At 51.7% G+C, this 12,708-nt stretch overlaps 8 protein-coding genes across 8 annotated transcripts; 5 read left to right on the plus strand and 3 right to left on the minus strand.

The window, feature by feature from the left end:
* Positions 1–159: 159 nt before the first annotated feature.
* On the plus strand, positions 160–936 carry PICMEDRAFT_123434 (hypothetical protein). Its single transcript, XM_019159916.1, has one exon. It carries the CDS (start codon positions 327–329, stop codon positions 801–803), a length of 477 nt encoding a protein of 158 aa, XP_019019239.1. The 5' UTR covers positions 160–326; the 3' UTR covers positions 804–936.
* Positions 937–1,179: 243 nt separating this feature from the next.
* On the plus strand, positions 1,180–3,678 carry PICMEDRAFT_72109 (hypothetical protein; the record flags this gene model as incomplete). Its single annotated transcript, XM_019164103.1, has 1 exon — positions 1,180–3,678. One exon carries the CDS (start codon positions 1,180–1,182, stop codon positions 3,676–3,678), a length of 2,499 nt encoding a protein of 832 aa, XP_019019240.1.
* A 692-nt stretch (positions 3,679–4,370) lies between these two features.
* PICMEDRAFT_72110 (hypothetical protein) lies at positions 4,371–5,795 on the plus strand (the record flags this gene model as incomplete). Its single annotated transcript, XM_019164104.1, has 1 exon — positions 4,371–5,795. One exon carries the CDS (start codon positions 4,371–4,373, stop codon positions 5,793–5,795), a length of 1,425 nt encoding a protein of 474 aa, XP_019019241.1.
* A 105-nt stretch (positions 5,796–5,900) lies between these two features.
* On the plus strand, positions 5,901–6,243 carry PICMEDRAFT_123438 (hypothetical protein). Its single transcript, XM_019159917.1, has one exon. It carries the CDS (start codon positions 6,006–6,008, stop codon positions 6,183–6,185), a length of 180 nt encoding a protein of 59 aa, XP_019019242.1. The 5' UTR covers positions 5,901–6,005; the 3' UTR covers positions 6,186–6,243.
* A 300-nt stretch (positions 6,244–6,543) lies between these two features.
* PICMEDRAFT_72111 (hypothetical protein) lies at positions 6,544–8,601 on the plus strand (the record flags this gene model as incomplete). The annotated part of the gene is made up of 1 exon (XM_019164105.1): positions 6,544–8,601. One exon carries the CDS (start codon positions 6,544–6,546, stop codon positions 8,599–8,601), a length of 2,058 nt encoding a protein of 685 aa, XP_019019243.1.
* Positions 8,602–9,056: 455 nt separating this feature from the next.
* Positions 9,057–10,511, minus strand: PICMEDRAFT_11053 (hypothetical protein; the record flags this gene model as incomplete). Its single annotated transcript, XM_019159744.1, has 1 exon — positions 9,057–10,511. One exon carries the CDS (start codon positions 10,509–10,511, stop codon positions 9,057–9,059), a length of 1,455 nt encoding a protein of 484 aa, XP_019019244.1.
* A 20-nt stretch (positions 10,512–10,531) lies between these two features.
* Positions 10,532–11,205, minus strand: PICMEDRAFT_123735 (hypothetical protein). Its single transcript, XM_019159919.1, has one exon. It carries the CDS (start codon positions 11,061–11,063, stop codon positions 10,614–10,616), a length of 450 nt encoding a protein of 149 aa, XP_019019245.1. The 5' UTR covers positions 11,064–11,205; the 3' UTR covers positions 10,532–10,613.
* PICMEDRAFT_72113 (hypothetical protein) lies at positions 11,071–12,444 on the minus strand (the record flags this gene model as incomplete). The annotated part of the gene is made up of 1 exon (XM_019164106.1): positions 11,071–12,444. One exon carries the CDS (start codon positions 12,442–12,444, stop codon positions 11,071–11,073), a length of 1,374 nt encoding a protein of 457 aa, XP_019019246.1.
* Positions 12,445–12,708: the final 264 nt, after the last annotated feature.

Below are 12,708 nucleotides of genomic sequence, written 5' to 3' on the forward strand. Positions count from 1 at the left end.
GATAGTGAGGTTGTTTTAGTAGGGTGGGGTTCGAGCTGGCATGTAATCTAGATCAGGCTGGCGGTGCGATGCAATATGGACAAGCTGGGATTCGTGCGTGCAGGAAAGTCTACCGAAACAAAGGACGGGGTCGAACGGGTTGGACAGGCAAAGGCAAGCAGAAGGAAGGTTGGGGGAGCTATGCTGGGACGTCTGCGGGATGTGCTATGCGCAGGATGAGTGTGTGACGGTGCAGCTGAAACGGAGAGACAGGCGTACGGGGAAGAAGCAGACGAATCTGGGAAGGAGATCTCGTTTTCCGGGATTCTGTGGCGCACGACCGACGTATGCTGGGTGTGTGTTATGGAGCCACCTGCTGGAATACGGCTTGCTTGCTTGAAGGCAGATACCGAGGAAGACACGCAGCACAGCGGGGTGGAGAAAGCGATGCCCACATGGGGACAGAGAACCTAACCACGCAGGACAAAGTGCACAAGAGATGCGGACAATACAGTGCAGCCAGCGAAAGCAAACGGGTGCATCTACACTACAACGGACAGGCACCCAGGGGCGACGGACCGACAAGCCGCTGCCGGCGTGCCGGCGAGCCGGCACGCCCGCAAGCAGAATGCAGCCTTCTCTCTGCCTCCTCCTGCCTCCTCCTGCCTCCTCCTGCCTCCTCCTGCCTCCTCCTGCCTCTCTCTGTCGACTCTACTTCTGCCTGCCTCTTCCTCTCAAGGCCGTCTCCGTGCCATCACGGCCTTCTTCTGGCAGGCCTCCGGCTCAACAATCTACCACTGTGCCCTGAGGAGCTGCTGACATAAGCGCGGCGACGACCCCGAGTGAGCTGATTTCCGAGGGGCTGTAGCGGAGTGGAGTGGGTGCGGCCGGAAAGGGGAACGCGGAAGGATTGTTGGGTGGGGGGAAGGGAAAAGGTTGGCGGAATAAAAAAAAGTGTCCTGGGACGACCGACGATAAACGGCTTATGTCAGCAACTGCTTACGTAATGACGGTTGGAAGGTCACGTGGTTGGGGGTGACGCGTCTGCAGGTTGACGAGGATGCGGGCTAGACGGGGTAGGCAGGAATCATGAAAAAGTGGCTGAAGAAACTCAGGGCTAAGGACTTGAGGTGGTTTGAAATAGGGGGACTGGGAGGAAGCAAGAGGCAGCAGTTAGTTCTCCAGTCTTGTGCAAGGACAATGGCGGTTATTGACGACTTTTTCGGCAAGAATGCGGTGAAAAACAACAAGGCGAAGCGGAAAAACCCGTCGAGTGCAGGGACGGATCCTGGACCTCCAGCAGTGAAAAAGCCGAAGGCCGAATCGAAAGAGATGAAGAAGGAGGTGAAGAAGGAAGGGGTGGACACACAGGTGTCGGCGGAAGACGTGTTGAAGACGATTCCGGACGCGGATCCGTCGTTGTTGGACTTGTCGCCGGATGCGGAGAAGATGAACTTCTTCCAGCTCAAGGCAAAGCAGAACGCTAACGGGTCGGAGGCCGGAGAACAGCTCGACATCGACTCGATCCCCCGGGGAAGAGAAAACTGCTTGAACGGGTTGACGATTGTGTTCACGGGGGTGCTTCCGTCGTTGGACAGGGAGCAGTGCGAGCAGTTGTCGGCGAGGTATGGGGCGAAGATCACCAAGAGCATCAGCGGCAAGACGTCGTTGGTGGTCATTGGGAGCGACGCCGGACCGAGCAAGGTGAAGAAGATCAAGTCGCTCGGCACCAAGTGCATTGATCAGGAGGGGTTCATCCAGTTGATCTCGCAGATGCCTGCGGATGGAGGCAGCGGCGAGAACGCGGTGAAGGAGATGGCGAAGAAGAAGGAGCTCGAGAAGAAGGTCGAGCAGGACATCGAGGAGGAGATCAAGAAGGAGCAGGAGCAGGAGCAGGAGCAGGAGCAGGAGCAGGAGCGGACGAAGGCGAAGCCCCAAAAAAGCACGGGTGGGAGCACGTTCAGGGCGGAAAAGAAGGTGGTGGACAAGGACACCCAGCTCTGGACCGTCAGATACGCGCCGACCGACATGAAGCACATCTGCGGGAACAAGGGCAACGTCGAGATGCTCCACAGCTGGTTGTCGACGTGGTTCGACAAGAAGCACGACCTGAACGGCTCCACGATCGACCACTACAAGGCGGTGTTGATCAGCGGCCCCCCTGGGATCGGGAAGACGACGGCGGCGACGCTCATCTCGAAGAAGCTCGGCTACGACGTGATCGAGAAGAACGCAAGTGACTTCCGGTCGAAGAAGGTGTTGAACGAGCACTTGAAGGTGTGTTTGGACAACACGTCGGTGTCCGGGTACTTCCAGCACGACGGCGAGTCCAAGAATGCCGCCAACGGGAAGAGGTTCGTGTTGCTGATGGACGAGGTCGACGGTATGTCGAGCGGCGACAACGGTGGTGTGGCGCAGTTGGCGCAGTTCTGCAAGACCACGAAGACACCGATGATCTTGATCTGCAACGACAAGTCGTTGCCGAAGATGCGGACGCTCGACAAGTACTGCTTCGACCTGGGCTGGCGGAGACCTACGTCGAGGGAGATGAAATCCCGGTTGATGTCGATTGCGCACCGGGAGGGCTTGAAGCTGGACCCGAACTTGATCGACAAGTTGGTTGCGATCACGCATAACGACATCCGGCAGATCATCAACATCATGTCGACGGTGGCGCGGACACAGAAGAGCTTGAACTTTGACAACCTCAACCAGATGCAGGACTCGTGGGAGAAAGAGGTGTCTTTGAAGCCGTTCGATGTGATTGCGAGGTTGTTGTCGCCCAACAAGCTCTCGATCAACGACCGGATCGGGCTGTACTTCAACGACATGGACCTCGTCCCCTTGATGGTGCACGAGAACTACCGCAGCACGCGGCCGGCGTGCGTCAACGCCAGCAACAAGCTCGACCACCTGCGGCAGTTGGCGAAGGCGTCGGACCTCATCTCGCAGAGCGATCTTGTGAACCAGCGGATCCGCAGCGGCGAGCAGCAGTGGTCGTTGCTTCCGTTCCACGCGATCCTGTCGACGGTGTACCCCGCTGCCGAAATCCAGGGCCAGATCACGGGGCGGATCAACTTCACCAGCTGGCTCGGCCAGAACTCCAAGAAGATGAAGTTTGACCGCATGGTGCAGAACCTTCAGTACCACACGTGCACGCGCACGCGCACCAACAACGTCGACCTGCGTCTGCACTACGTGCCCTTCCTCCGAGACAGGCTGCTAGCCCCGCTGGCGAAGCACGGCGCCGACGGCGTGTCCGACGTGCTCGAGACCATGGACGAGTACTACCTCACCAAGGAGAACTTCGACAACGTCCTCGAGCTCGCCGTGCACGGCAGCATGAAGTTCGACGACGTGTACAAGAAGCTTCCCACCGCCGTCAAGAGCGGCTTTACCCGAAAGTACAACTCCTACGTGCACCCCACCATCATCTACAAGACCGGCGACTCCGTCGGCTCCAGCGTGCGTCGTACCCAGGACGAAAGCATCGAGGACGAGGAACGCCGCAAGAACGGCGCCGACGACCCTGACGCCGACAACGACAACGACCAAGACGACGCTGCCGATGATAGCGGCAGCGGCGACATCCTCAAGGACAATCTGATCAAGGAGATCAAGCCAAAGGCCAAGCCTAAACCCAGGGCCAAATCGGCCAAACAAGCCAAACCGGCCGCCAAGACCGGCCGTCGTCTGTGATTACGTAACCTTTCAGGCCGTGTCCCGCTGCATCGCACGCGACCGGATACTGTCGGCGAAGCATCCGCCACCCCAGCGGAAGCCCGCGAGCAGGCCGAAACTCACGGAAACACAGTGAGCCGGCGGGAAAACGAGTCGGGGCAGGAGAACACGGCCCCACCATTGTCCGGCTCCGAGAAGCTTCGGACCGGAAATAGCGATTTTGTACTCTGCAGCGTGTAGCTTTAACACCGTTTGAGTGGTTTTTCTCCCCCCGAATGATCTTTCCGACATGGAACGGCATGACACGATCGGGGATAGCCTTACGTCTGGAGGCCAGGCCGAAGTGCCTATGCGGCCGGCATGTAGCGAGAGGGATACCGGTTTGTCAGACCGAGGGGGAAAGAGAGAGGGGCCCCCGGGGGCCTCCCCACCTGTGGAAGCACCCCGTACCGTCTTTGCAACGAGTAGCATTTTTTTCTCGGCACAGGAGATCGTCCTGTAGACGAGAAACGAAGTGGATCCGAGCTGCACCCTTAGGTCCGTCTTTCTTCCGACCCATATCCCTGCGGCCTGTGTCTGTTCCCTGTGTGTCTTCTTCTTTTTTTTCTTTGTGTCGTCGTCGTTGTCGTCTTACTAATTGACGATTCTTGCTTTTTTTTCCTCCAAAAGGCTACCGATCCTTGCCCCGGCCGCCTGAACTCTACCCACAAATGCAGAACTTACAGTCGTACATCGACGGGCTCCCTGTGCAGCTCCAGACGAAGGTCTCTGCCTTGACTTCGTTCCCGTCTCTCACCGAAACTATCCCCACCACCGTCGCCAGCTATGCCACGATCACGTCCATCCTGCAGCAGGCCCGAGCCAACCAAATCTCCGCCTACCACGCCCTCCAGGTGGTGACGAACTCGGTGTCAACCATCAGCTTGGTCAACGACATCATCCAGGCCCAGGCCACCGTGCAGTATTACAGCTACCTGGAGGAGGCTGCCACAGCCACAAACTCCGCCGTCAAGGCGTCCCTCATGACCGAGGCCGTGAGGGCCTCGGAGGTCATGTTCGACATGTTCAACGACGAAGCCTTTTACAAGGGTAACTACCCCTCTCTTGGCGGTAACATCGCCCTCTTGGTGGTGTACTCCTTCTTTTTCGCTCTCCAGGTTATCTCCGGTGTCTTCTACCACCAGTGGTGGTTCTTGACATGCTGGTCCTGCGGCATGGCACTCGAGGTCTTGGGTTACGTCGGCCGTATCTGGTCCCACGAAAACATCCAGAACTTTGACGCTTTCGTCATGCAGCTTGTCTGCTTGACTCTCGCCCCCTGTTTCATGATGGCCGGGATTTACTACGTCATCGCCCAGTTGACCCTCATCTTCGGCCAGAAGTTCTCTGTCTTGCGGCCAATGCAGTACTCCCTCATCTTCATCATCTGTGATATCATATCCATCATCCTCCAGGCCGTTGGGGGTGGTGTGGCCGCGGGCGCATTGTCCGTGTACCAGTCGACCCAGCAGGGCTCTAACATCATGGTCGGTGGCTTGGCCTACCAGGTCTTCACCATTGCTCTTTTCCAGTTCTTTTGGTACCTCTTCTTTTTCAGAGTGTACAGGAGTTACAAGAAACACGGAGATGCAGAATTCAACCCGGACTTCGCCCATATTCGACAAAGGAAGTTTTTGATACCGTTCATATGTGCGGTTTCTTTTGCCGTCGTGTTGATCTTTGTCAGATCTATCTATAGATTGATTGAGCTTGCAGAAGGTTGGTCCTCCACTTTGGCCGTCGACGAAATTTACTTCATGATCTTGGAGGCGCTGATGGTCTCTTTGGCAAGTTGTGTGCTCTCATTCATGAGTCCCGGTCTTGCATACGGTAGACACTCGCACATCTACCTCGACAAGTCACTCAAGGCGACCTTCAGCAAGCACTACACCGCTGGCGAACAAGACAGTAGCAACGAGAAGGACGTTTCCCTGAACTCAGATGGTCTGGACCTAGAAACCGAAGACAACAATGACGACGCTGCCTTTTATGAGACCCACAACGGTTCCAACATGAACTCGGGAGGTGGATATCAGTTTGATGATCAGCGCACGCACGTAGATGACCCGTATGAGCATGGCGCAAATAATGCATGATTGTCGGCTGTTGATAGCTGTAATCCAGAAACAAATCTGACAAAATACCCTACTTGAAGTCCGTTATTCTTTTACAGTCCAACTCCAGTTCAGCCCAGTTCAATCTATCAAAGCCAGACTGGTCCATGCCACCTTCCTTTGCTCTTACACAACTTCAAAAACAATAACTAATAAACTTGTACCTTTCACTGGTACAGAGTATCATGAATCATGAAAGCTTCAATTAGCATCCCGTTATTTCCGTTTATGACTTCATTTCTACTCCAATTCTTATTTGTTCTATCAATTCTTTTCATTCCTCTTTTCCGTATTCGTATTAGTACTCTATTCTTCTTCTTCTTCTTCTTCTTTTATTCTTCTTCTTCTTTTTCTTCTTCTTCTTCTTTGTAGCCTGCTGTCTTTTTCTCTCCCTTTTCCCCCAAAAAGGCAAATCACATTTAGCATGGAACTTGCACAACTCAAAAGAAATTAATGGGGTTCCATCTCCCAATTTATATAAATCTGTTTATTTTCTAATGTCTCTAAATTGAAAACTAAGCCACCATTTACCGAAGCCACCTTTAAATCGATGTGATTTATCCGGTTTATTTGATTTATTTGATTTTTTTCGGTAAAAAGAAACGCGTGCGAGGCGTCGGAGATTTCGATTTTCCATTGATAACAAAGGTAATTTACAAAGCAATTACATCTTCTGACGTATAACGCTATTATAAGTACTCGGTCTGCACACCGATCTAATTGTTCAACTATGGTAACGTTTTACCGATGCATGCACACGTTGAAAGTGCGAATCCCCATTCCGAGAGATTTGCAAGAAAGAAAATTGGCTGAACTCAAGCTTTTTAAAGAAGTTCGTGACAAAACAGTAGAGGGAAAATCTGCAAAATATTCAGATGAGGAGGTGCATTTCAGGATCTCGAAACTTGGTAGTTCCTCTAGTGCCAAACAGGAGAAGGGGAGCCAACCAATAGGTCTAAGCGAGTCCGGTAAGTCTTTTCTTCCTGTTCCCAGAAGCATTCAAAACTTTCGTAATCCATTAAATGTACGAATAGATGCACTGGCGGATTATCTTGCGTGCAGAAAGAATACCAGACACTTACCAAGCAAATTTATCACTTCAAGAAAACTTACACCATATGATGAACTTTGCCAAGTTGAAGATAACAGTATTGCGAGATTATCAGTAACGAAGATTTTGCCACACGCTTACTGTGAATTGAAGGACATGTACCAACTATACTTGGGGGGCATTCGAGTGCAAACTCGAGCGATGAAAGACGGAAAGAAAATCCATCAAGTCTTAGAAGAGTCTATTCATCCACAAATTGATCTCTGCTTGGAGACTTTATCAGGAGAGGACGAGATAGTGAGGATAGATAAATCTACAAACCTTTATGAGTTAAAACCAGCTAAAGAGACGAGAACAGAAATGGATAAGATGGCAGCAGAGATGGGTAAGCTACAAGTACAATCCGGCGATGAAGACACTACGCTCCACAAAGAGCCACTTACAATGAAAGACCCCCTCCAGTCTGAACAGCTGGATACGGAGGAGAAAAGAATGAAATATCTGAAAGAAAATTACAATATCGAGGATACTACTAGTGATGGCGTGGAAAAATCGAAAGAGGCTGTTGTTTTAGATGATGGACAAGAGGCAGAAGAAGATCAGATTCAAGTAAGGCCTATGGATCTAGAGGAAACGGCAGAAATTGATGTAAAGAAAGAAACTAATGGCGAACTCATAGTTATAAAGCTGAATGATATTGAGTTGATTGCGAAGTCTCAAGTACACAAAATAGCGCAAACAATAAGAAGACTCATAAATCTGTTTGAATTTGGCAAAGGACGTGAGATTCTAGTCCATGCCCTTTATGATCGTAAAAGAGAAAAATTGTTGACCGAAATACCAGCAGGTGAGGGGATTATTCCTGAAGACTGCATCATTATCAGCGGAATCATTGATGACCTCCATTTAACAAGTAATCATGAAGATGCATTTAGGGCCTTCCAAAGAGAACTCCAGTATGAACTCAAAAAAGCGTTTGATTTTGAAGAAACTTTTAGGGCAATTAGAAACAAGACCAAGCAGTGGACAGATGCAGACGATCCGATGTTATATCTGGTTGTCAATGATGACAAGTCACGGAGCGACAAAAGAAAACCTTCCCCGAGATACCAGAAAACACAGCTACTCCAAGTGGGTATGTATCGGAAATTCCTTGGTATCTTGTCGAAAGACGTCAATTTCACATACGAATCATGGAGGTACAACATGGAATGCCGGATGGAGTCTTTAGACTTGCCGTTGGATAATACACTAGTGAGCTTTTCATATTTTGTGAATCATTTTTTACTCAATGACTACATTAAGCTTAAGCGTGGTGAACCGTTGGAGTTTACCGGAATATCGCGTCCACCTCTGCAAACCGCAGAAAGGTTTGCTAAGCCATACACTTTCATTAACACCACAAATGTGAAAGAATTGGATATACTTGAGGGAGAGTGGGTACATCCTCCGACACTAGCACACATTTTGGGGAGACTAGCGCAGGCCCAATGTTTGCTGAATGATTTCTTATCGGACAGACTTCAGGTAACCTATGTTAGTCGTTCTACGGGTGAATGTCTGAATGTTATTTCCGGCAAATACGACGGTGATTATGTGAGCGAACAAATCGGAGAGGGAATGGATCTTTGGATGGGGAAGAGAGAGCCTAGTGCTACCAACTATGAACAAGCTTGTAACTACTGTGATTTCAAAAACAAGTGTGAGATACCAGACCGCCTAAAAGGTCTCTTGTAAACTAGACGATTTTAAGCATTTTTGTTAGGTTTCTTTCGATTAGATTTTATAAAATAAAATATACAAAGTATTGTCTCCAATAAAAACAATGCACATCAAGACAGAAAATACTTCATCAAATTTGAAGCTTCTAAAAATAACAGTTGCAGGCAAAGGGTGGAACAAGTCTTTACCAATTACGAAAAAAAGCAGCAAATTTGAAGTGGAACAAGTATTAACGTGATGATGGGAACGCATCCGGAGGACATGTAAAAACAAAAATGGCTTCCCCCTTCTCTCTCTATTTTTTCCCGTGACAGATAGTTTGTCAATGATATCCTTCTCCAAAAATATCATGACCTGAAAGAACGTGGGTGATCAATGATCAAAAGCAAAATGTAACCATTAAGCGGGCACGAAACATACCCATGGCAATAAGCGTATGATGCATAAGCAAACGTTTGGAACTAACGCGCCTACACCATCAAAGCAAAACCGGCAATAAGACCTGCAATACCACCAGTCAAAGCGTTAGCTCTGAGGTCGTTAGCACCTGCAACATAAATTGAGATGCTGCTGCTACTTTGGGTAGCAGCAGTGGCTGATGTTGACGAGGTGAAAACGATTGTAGAACTTCTAGAAGTGACAGTGGATGTAGAAGCACTTGAAACAGGGGTACCTGGTACAACACTGGTTGTAGAAGCACTTGAAATAGTGGTACCTGGAACAGTGGTGGCAGTATTGGTTGGTGCAAGTGGGCAGTAGGTAGTGTAAGTAGAAACAGTTTCATCCACAGTGGTAGTAACAACAGAACCGACAGCTGGGACGGTGTGCAAGGTACAGCCATGATCGGCACAAGAAGTGATGGTCAATGTGGTGGTTGAACCAACAATAACTTTGGTACCAGGAGCAGAAGTGACAGGAGTCTCAGTACACTTGCCGTCGGAACAGCTGGTGATAGTTTTACTCAAAGTGGTTTTAGTGGTGACAACGGAACCGGTACCATTAGTTGGCACTTCGGTGCACTTGCCGTCGGAACAGCTGGTGATAGTTTCGCTCGAGGTGGTCTTGGTGGTCACAGTGGAACCAGTCTTGGTGCAGTGTTCTTCGGTGCAGACAGTGGAGCCGACAGTAGAAGTAGTGGTGGCGGTACCGTGGGTTGCAGAAGAAGAAGACAAAGACGTGGTCAAAGACGAGGTCAAAGTCCCAGATGATGAGGAAGACGAGGACGAGATCGAAGTCTCAACTGATGAGGAAGACGAGGACGAGATCGAAGTCTCAACTGATGAGGAAGACGACTCGGACGAAGTGGAAGCTGGGGTCGAGGAAACTGGCACGGCGCTGGACGACGAGCCGCCTGGCTTATTGATGGTGGAGGACAAATCAAACGTCTGGACGTCTCTCTTGGCAAACGAGCCGGAAGGAATGATGTCCAAAGCAAGAGTGAAGTCCACCGAATAAGACGAGGCGCTGCTGTCAAAACCTGGGGCAAAGACGATCTTCAAGAGAGGGGCCTGGGTCTTACCATCGAAGGTGATCCCGCCGATGCTCTTGGAGTAGATTGCGCCTGGGTTGACAAAGTTGCCGATGTCACCGCTGTAGAGCGTGAACGCGTCCGCGGAGGCAATTGCCGAGCTGAGGTGGTTCAAAACGAGCTCCAGACCGGTGAAGTTGTACACGTCCTGCGGAATGTAGATCGACCAAACTGGTGCGTCGACCCACTCACCGACAATGGTAGGGGCCGAGTACTGGTGGGACACGGCGCCCGAGTACGCTGGTCCGTAGACGCTGACGGCAGAAACGGACGTGGCTGTGGAGCACGACGTCGAGTTGTCATACCGCTTGTAGATGTTTTGCGCTGCGGAGGAGCCGCCGGAGAGCGACAACAGCCCGAGGGATACTGAGGTGAGGAGACTGTTCAATCTGACCATTGTTTCTGCTGGAGTTTTTGTTTCAAGGGGATACTGGAGAAGTATTGAAAACAAAAATAGGTCAAACTATTGGGGTGGGAAAAAATAGATCGAGTTGGGTTGCTAAAGGAAAGAAGAAAAAAGAGGGAGAAAACAAAAAACTACACAACGAGAAGAAAGAGAGGAGAAAGAAAAAAAGAGAAACCAACTACAACGTCCTAGCAGGAAGAAAGAACGAGCACAGCAGCAGCAAATCCCCCGCAGAGAACCAACCAGCAGGGAACCTGCTCTTTTATAGTTCCTCGAGCACCGAGGCCTGCAACAATAATGCTTCTGCCGCGCATACAAATCCGGCGGCATGGTGCCCCACAACGGGAACGCGCCCGCCCAGCAACGCTGCAGCAAATCCGCGACTAAACGCGCTAGCGCGCTGCGGGCCCTGCCAACGGACCGAGGAGCAGCCGAGAAGGACCGGTACGGATGGCGGGTGGCAGGGCAGCTGCCCGATGCGGAAATGCTGGTTTGTAGCGGGTAGATGGGTGGGATGGTTTTACATTCAGAGAAAGGGTACATGAAGGGGCTAGCGGGTGAAGATATCGTCGTCGTACTCCTCTTCCTCAAAGCCTTCGTCGTCGAAGCTTTCGGAGTCGCTGCCGGCGACGACGGAGGACGCAGGGTCGGTGTCGTCGCTTTCGCTCTCGTAGAGGACGCCGTCGCTGAGCTCGTCGAGGGAGATGTTTTTGAGGGTTTCACCCTTGAGGTTGACGTTCTTGCCGACGGTGTAAGAGCCCTCGACGTTGCAGTTCACGAGACGGGCACGGTGCTCCATGCGGACGTTCTTGCCGACGATGCAGTTTTCAAGCTGGACCTCGTCGTCGAGGGTGACGCCGTCGAGGAGGATGCATCCGGAGATGCGGCAGCGACGGCCGATGTGCACGTTGTGGCCGATGACGCTTCGCTTGACGTTGGTGCGCTCGCCGAGGACGCTGTCGTGGCCGACGATGCAGTCGCTGCCGACGGTGGCGGAGTCCTTGTTCTCCTTGTTGGCGTTGTTGTGTTTGTTGGGGTTGAATCTGGCCACGTCCCGCAAGAAGTAGCGGTTCATCTCCATGTATACGGGGAGGTTGTTGCAGCGCACAAAGAGCGCGTTCTGCGGAAGGGCAAAGAGGCCGATGGTCGACTTACTGTCAGAGTGCTGCCACGAGTTGCGGGCGAGGTCCCGCTTGATCTTGTTGATGGGCCGGTGCGGCTGGATGTCGCTAACGCTGTGCTGGCGACAGCGCCCGCTCATGAAGAAGATGAACGAGTCCAGCAGCGTGGTCGACACAAGCGTGCTCGGGTACCGCCACAAGAGCTGCGAGCGGATCTTCAAGAACTTGTCCACCGTCACAAAGTCCTTCGAGTACATGTCCAGCAGGACCATGTTCCCGTTCTCCTGGTTCGAGTACACGGTGTAGTTGCTCCGCAACACCTTCTTGTCCACCGCCTCAAAGATATTGTTGTAGAACAAGCTCAGCCCGATGTTCTCGTCGCTGTTTCCGCGGTACACCTCGATGAACACCTGCGGCGGAACGTCCGTGATGAAGTCGCACGGCAACACCACATAGTTCTCGTGGCTCTTGTCGCCCTCTTCAACGGGAAAGATCTCCGACAGAATCGCACCGGTCGACTTGAGCGCAGACGTGAAGATCCGGATCGGACTCGTGTTCCGGAGCTCCGCATCCCTATGCTTCTCGTACTGGGCCACCACCTCTCCAATCTGCTTCTCATCCCTCATCTCGGTCACAATGTTCACCGTCTGGAACGGCGCCTGATCGCACCACTCTAGCACGTACTCAATCAGCGGCTTGTTCGCCACAGGCAACAACGCCTTGGATATTCTTGACTCTCCCGGCGACGTGAGCGGAACCAAGTTGTGGCCCTCTCCACAGAATATCACCGCATTGAACTCCATCTCCTGGCGTTCTCTATATTGCTCTTATCTGTATTTTTGCCCTTCTGCTGGCTTTCCGGTCCTTCCCCCCGAATCTGGCTCCCCCGAAGTAACTTCCCGTCGGTGACAGACGGCCTGTTCCAAAAAATTTTCAATCAGACTCTCCCTCTCTCTTCCTCTTTCTCTCCGCCAGGGCCTCTACGCTCTTTTTTTTCCTCACCTCTTCCGTGCCGCTGCTCGCATTGGGCTTGAGTCCTTCCACGCTACGGGTGGCGAACCTCACTG

Source organism: Pichia membranifaciens (assembly GCF_001661235.1).
Source record: "Pichia membranifaciens NRRL Y-2026 unplaced genomic scaffold PICMEscaffold_2, whole genome shotgun sequence".
NCBI lineage: Eukaryota > Fungi > Ascomycota > Pichiomycetes > Pichiales > Pichiaceae > Pichia > Pichia membranifaciens.